The sequence below is a fragment of the Raphanus sativus genome, unplaced genomic scaffold (genome assembly GCF_000801105.2).
Source record: "Raphanus sativus cultivar WK10039 unplaced genomic scaffold, ASM80110v3 Scaffold1061, whole genome shotgun sequence".
In the NCBI taxonomy this organism is placed as follows: domain Eukaryota; kingdom Viridiplantae; phylum Streptophyta; class Magnoliopsida; order Brassicales; family Brassicaceae; genus Raphanus; species Raphanus sativus.
In genome coordinates this window covers 15,300-21,643 of record NW_026616375.1, presented here as the reverse complement: position 1 = coordinate 21,643, position 6,344 = coordinate 15,300, and the positions used below count along the sequence as shown (strand labels likewise).

Sequence of the window (6,344 nt, the reverse complement as noted above, 5' to 3'; positions counted from 1 at the left end):
TCGGATTTTCGGGTATTTCGGTATAGGGATATTGAACCCGTTAGGGTATTTCTGTACTTCGGGTTGGGTTGGGTATTTTTAGTTCTGGTTCGGTAATTTCGGATCGGGTTCGGATATTTAGATTTTAGAAGAAATAAAAATAAAATTTTCAATTTTTTAAATTTCTTGTATTTAAAATTATAGATTTCACTTAACTGATTTTTCTATTTTTTATAGATTGAATGATTAATAGATTTGGAGATAACATTTCAAAAATAAAAATATTAATTTGGCTATTGTTTTTAAATTTTGGATGTAACTTTTGTTAATACAAGAAACAAAAAGTTTGACATGCATTTTAAATGAATATCAAATTATTTTCTTCATAATTATATATATACTATATAATCTTAAAGTATGTGTAACACCAATATAAATATTTTAAATAAAATGAGAGATGTAAACTAGAAAAATAAGGGTAAGTATACATATGTTCGGTTATCTTCGGATATCCATTCGTGTTCGGGTATTATCTGTTCGGGTTCGGATATCCAATCTCTCCTAACTTAATATCCGTTCGGGTATTTTGTTACTTCGGTTCAAAATTCGGTTCGGGTTTTTTGGGTCGGGTTCAGGTGTCACTTCCGATATCGGATAAAGTGTCCACCCTTAGTATCCTTTCGGTTACTTTCCAAATAATAGTTCCTGGAAAAAAATAGTTGTTCAGAAAAAAAAGTTCCTGAAAAAATATTTCCTTTTGCAATCTTCTAGAAGCAAAACCATTGAATATTTCCGTTCTTTTTGATCATCAAAAAAAAAAGTTTTATTTAATGGTTTTGCTTCTAGATTCTAGAAGATTAAATTAACAGATTGATGACATTTTGATTAATGATATTCATACATAATGCCTAACCCCATCTATAACGAAATCTCTCCTTTCGAGATCTTTATTCCCCTCTTTTAAAGTTATTTAGTTTTATATCATCTATGTTACAATATTTCACATAACCACTGTAATTATCACAAATCTGACTTCCTTTTTTATGTCTCAACAACTATATGGTATGATTATATCTTTCTACACAAATGTGAAATGTCTTAATGTGTGTGTGTCTCTCTCTTTCCCTCCATTTTCCTTATCCACTACCGTTCGACACGTGGCAAAATGGGTCAGAAGATGATGATAGAGATGACGCTGTCGTGTTCCATAGCTCCATATCCGCTGGATGTTCCTGCGATAAATCATCGTGATACGAACCGGGCCGGTTTAGGTTAGGGTATGGAGATCGGAGGGAAGGTAAGGCGAGGTGATCTTGATCTGCCTGGCTCTCATCGGCGGCTGCGATTGAGTACGATATGGGTCCGTTAAGCTGTGAGGCTACAAGGCGGTCTAAAGCAGACCAGCTAGTAACGAAGCTAGTGTCGACCACGTTGCTGACCTGGACAACATGATTTGTGTCGGGAGAGCTGACATGGCAGTTGTTGTTGAATGTTTGACTGTTAGGGCTCTCGAGGTTTGGGAGTTTCATGAAAGGGTCTAGATTTAGCTCTTCTTTACAAGATCGCCCCATAAGTTCTAGGAATTGCTCGAGACTATCATCGTTTAAGAACTGAGATGAAGACGACGTCCTCGCCATGCCTCCGCCGCCACTCAGGGAAGCTTCTCCGATGGGACTGTTTAGGGTTTTGTGAAGATTCTTCTTCTTGAAAATACGACACACCACCCATCCTTCGTCTTGTGATGCCTCCTCAATAATAATCACCACCTTAAATATTCAAAATAAGATAAATTTATGTTAGTGAAATTCAAGATCGCCCCATAAGTTCTAGGAATTTAAATCTCGTTTTCAAAGAGATCTTGCTTATTCCCTTTAGCCATTAGGTCTCGCTTTACTTGCAATTCGTGTTAGTTCTGCTTTCTAAACTTTTTTCTTGACTAACTGTATTAAATAGTATTTTGTAATTTCCATATGAAATATTTCGTGTCTATATATCTTTGCAATTATAATGTAAACATTTAAACATATATGGCAAGTTTTCAAAAGAAAAAAAAAACATTTAAACATAAATATACTTCTTGACGAAAATATTAGTGCATGTAACTAACTAGTAATACTTTATAAAAAAAAACTTCTATAAGGGTCAGTGGCTGATAATCAAAATAAAAAGACGAAAACTGTGATATACAATGAGATTTAACAGTCTCACATATTCAAGAGATGGTTGAATCAGATATATCATATATATAACTCGTATAAATGTTATGAAATTGATACATACCTCATGAACGGTGAGATCATCAGGGGAAATAACGTTGTCTTCGAGTCTGTACTCATGCATGATCCAGTCAGATTTTTGGCCATGAGGAGCTCGACCTTTGTAGAAAACAAGAGTCTTTCTCATCCCAATCCTACGGCCATTACTATATATGATCTTGTCGCGGCCCGTTGCTTTCCAAAATCCGACCGTCGTAGCTCGGTTAGTTCTCGTCCCTGTCGGATATTTTTTGTCCTTGTGGCTAAAGAAATACCAGTCGTTTTGAGGCGTTGTTCCTATTTTACACATCTCTGCATAACGGACAAAAACAATCAGAATAAGTTTAACATAAATTATATAGTTAACCAACCAAGCCTATCTTGTAGCTTTTTAGTAAATAACTAACCCTTAATATAAACAAGCAGCAACAACGACTAAGTGTAGAATCTCTGCACCCTAGTCATATTCTCGTAAAAGGATACACGAGAACGTCATATAGCTAAAATTCAATATACAAGATAACATTTATATAAAAGTAAACTATTCAAAACTGAACTAAGAGAGATTGTGAAAACTGAAAAGGAGAAAACTAACCCATAAAAAAATTGATTCATCTTATACAAAAAAAATAATTGTTATTTATGGAAATAAACCTTGAATATCCCAAGGCTCGAGCTTGTTAAGATCAACGTCGCGAATAACGTCGAGGTCGATCTTGATGCTATTTACTTTCTTCCGGAGATAATACTGCAGCAGCTCTTCCTCGGTCGGGTGAAACCTAAACCCAGGAGGTACTTGAGATTGTCCGTTTACTGATATGCTCATAGATTCCGACATCATGATCAACAGATTTCAAGATTATCTAAATCAAGAATCAAGATCAAGAGAACAGAGCATGTACTGTTTTTACAAAAAAATATTTAATAGCTACCAATATGAAAGTTGGAGAGTGAGAGAGCTAGAGGAGACTGAGTCAATATATATATGAGTATTGTTGTCTAAAACAAGATGCACGAGGAAAACACATGTGTCTTTTTGTACACCTTTTTTGTTTTCTTGATTACTAAATTCAACTCTTATTATAGTTTTCCATTTTGTTTTCATTTATTAATTTAAAATAAGTGTGCGTCCAATGAATTTTAGTTTTACGTTTCAATTTTCAATAGTTAATGATTATTTCAGTTTGGTGTTCTTCTCGATTATTGTTTCAACTCTTGTTATATAGTTTTGCTATATATTTCTTTGTTATTAGTTAACTAGTGTACAAATTAAAAGACGAACCTCCCTGTAAAGCCATTTGATTTCGCTTGTCTTTTTCAATAACCTATCATCATATCGACAAACTACAATTATTTGAATGTTACCTTCGTCCATGTATTCACTATTTTTCTAGAACGAAAAAACACATACACTTTTTTTTTTTGGCATCAAACACGTACACTACTAAAACTCCAACTCAGGAATATAAAAGTTTTGAAAAATCTATATTGATCTCTTTTATATGTTTTCAAGACCTTATTTCTGTATATTTACATATCTGTCAATTAGTAGATATCGTGAGGATTAACAAATGAAAAAAAAAAAGGTAGGGCTGGGCATTTTATTCCGTTAAATTTCATTCGATTCGTTATCCGTTACTATTCGATCCGAAAATTCCGGATATCCGCAAGCTTTCGAAGGAAAGCAAATAATAGAATTCAATATCCGTTAAAATTAAAGCAAATCACAAATATTAAAATTTTGGGAAGCGAATATCCGATCCGATCTGTCAAATAATAAATACATGTATATTTTGATTGTATTTAAAGTTTTAAATGTATAAAATTATATAATTACTATTCTAACATATGATTTAATAGATTCTATTCACATTATTACTTATATAAAAATATTACATAAAAAAAAGAGAAAACATTTATAACAATTATATTTTTTCTTAATTGTTAACTAAGTTTTAAAATTTATAAAATATGTAGATTCACTACTTCTTTTAATTTTTATCTTTTATATAATAAAAAAAATATTTTACAAACAAATTTGAATCAAATTTTTAAGATTTTCGTATTAATCAAAACAAATGAGATATTCATAAGTATCTGCAAATATCTGTTAATTTTCCGGATATCCGTTTTTCCGAATATCCATATTTTTTCGAAGCAAAGCAAATCGAAAAATTAGATATCTGTAACATTCGAAGCAAATCACAAATACCTTCAAAAATTCGGATATCCAATCCGTGCCCAGGTCCAGATGTAGTTATCAAAAGGAAAAAGGTAGGGCCAGAAGGCAACTAGATTGTAGGAAGCAAGCCCACATCCTAACGATGACCCTTGACCTTAAAAATCTCTTAGAAAAGCTCCCTTTAAACAAATTAACAGCCCACAGTCATCGTAATAACCAATAGTAATGCATCCCCTATTTTTATTGTTGGAAAACTATTTCAAAAGCATTTTTTTTCTATTCAGTTTTGCTAATATTCATAAATGTGCTCTCCATTTAAAAGCACACTTATCATTTTAGAAAAACTAATGGCTTGACTGGTCGGTGCCGTATCTTTAACTTTTTATTTAGAACTTTTTCTTACCAAAAACTTTAGAATTTAAGTTGTAAATAGTTTAGGTGTGACTTTAATTGCTTTTGTTGTGATTTATTTCCAAAAAGATCTAAAACAATAACTAAAAGTCTTGCATGTCTGTAAGCTTTTCTCCGGAAGATGTGGCCTTTTCATCGATAATTAAACATTTCACTACAAAAACTCAAAAAGTGATTTAGTATTCATATATATCGAACGGTAAATATTAAAAATCTGATTGAAAGGCATATGTGATTTTCTTGGGTGCAACAGACATATTTAGGTGATTAATTAGAACAAACTAAACGTAATAAATGTAATTAGTAGCGGAATGAAATGAACTGGCTATGTCGAAAAATTTGAAAAAATGTCTCGTGATGTCTTTCATAAAATGATCATATAGTTTATATTAATAGATATTTTCAGCTTTTCACAGATACTAAATTAATTAATTGATTGTAATGTTTTATTTTTGTGATTAGCAATCTTTGATAACTTTAAATTAATAATAACTTAATAAACTTAATTACTTGATATACATTTTACAATTTCCTATTACTAACTAATAATATATATAGAAAATTCAAAATTTCTGTCTTTAAAACATTCTCTTTCTGAAACAAGTATTGAATAATTTTAACATTTCACTTAAACTTTATAGTTAATATTTTAATGACCCAAATTATCATTTTTCTTTTCTTTTCTTTTTCATTATTTATTTTTTTGGTTGTTGGTAGTCAACATAAAGGTGAGGAGATAGGAAAATAATGATGACGTCAAAAGTCGCGTAGTTATAACTACTATGAGTACGTATACATTTTTTTTTTCTATTTCTAACATAAATCCGTATACATATTGTGTAGGAAGTAGAAACTTTTTTTTCTAAGTGTAGGAAATAGAAACTTAGCTAAAGAAAGCAAAACTTTAGGACATGACTAATCCCGGTTTTTATCTAGAGTTTTTAATTCATAATTTGATATTTTTTATTTCTTACATTTTTTAGTTAAGAGACATATTTTTATTATTTCTTATTTAAAAGATGATTTTTAATTTTTTAAAAATTAAAATATAAGAAAAAATAAAAATCAATTTTTAGCCAAAACTAAGAACTTAACTTAAAAAACTGAGGTTAATCATGGTCTGAGTTAATGTGATTATTGACAGTGAGTTGGAAGAAGACTTTGTTTAAGATTAGTTAAGTGACCTTTTTGCAATTTTCTGAACACAGAATCATTTCGTTTGTTTCGATTCCAGAATTCCATGCCTCTAATCATTATTTTAAACTTGATTACTGACATTGCACCCAACTTTTTGTGTGTCTCTCAATTCCATCTCTTTATTGGGTGAGCTATAAGAAAAACGAAATTATAATTAAAATTAAAGCACAAAGTTTAAAAATTTACAGGTTATTAGTTATTTTCCGTGACGAGGACATATTTTCTGGCAAATGGACTATGAGTTATCTTCGAGATATTTGGCACAAACATAAACCAGAATTTCTATTCTTGTCTGAAACAAAACAAGATGCAGAGTTTTT

The 6,344-nt window shown here is 30.9% G+C and overlaps 1 protein-coding gene across 1 annotated transcript; it reads right to left on the bottom strand.

Moving 5' to 3' along the window:
• Positions 1-893: 893 nt before the first annotated feature.
• On the bottom strand, positions 894-3,160 carry LOC130503615 (NAC domain-containing protein 43). The gene is made up of 3 exons (XM_056998247.1): positions 2,889-3,160; positions 2,260-2,546; positions 894-1,745 (listed from the first exon to the last, which is right to left on the bottom strand). Exons 1-3 carry the CDS (start codon positions 3,073-3,075, stop codon positions 1,116-1,118), a joined length of 1,104 nt encoding a protein of 367 aa, XP_056854227.1. The 5' UTR covers positions 3,076-3,160; the 3' UTR covers positions 894-1,115.
• Positions 3,161-6,344: the final 3,184 nt, after the last annotated feature.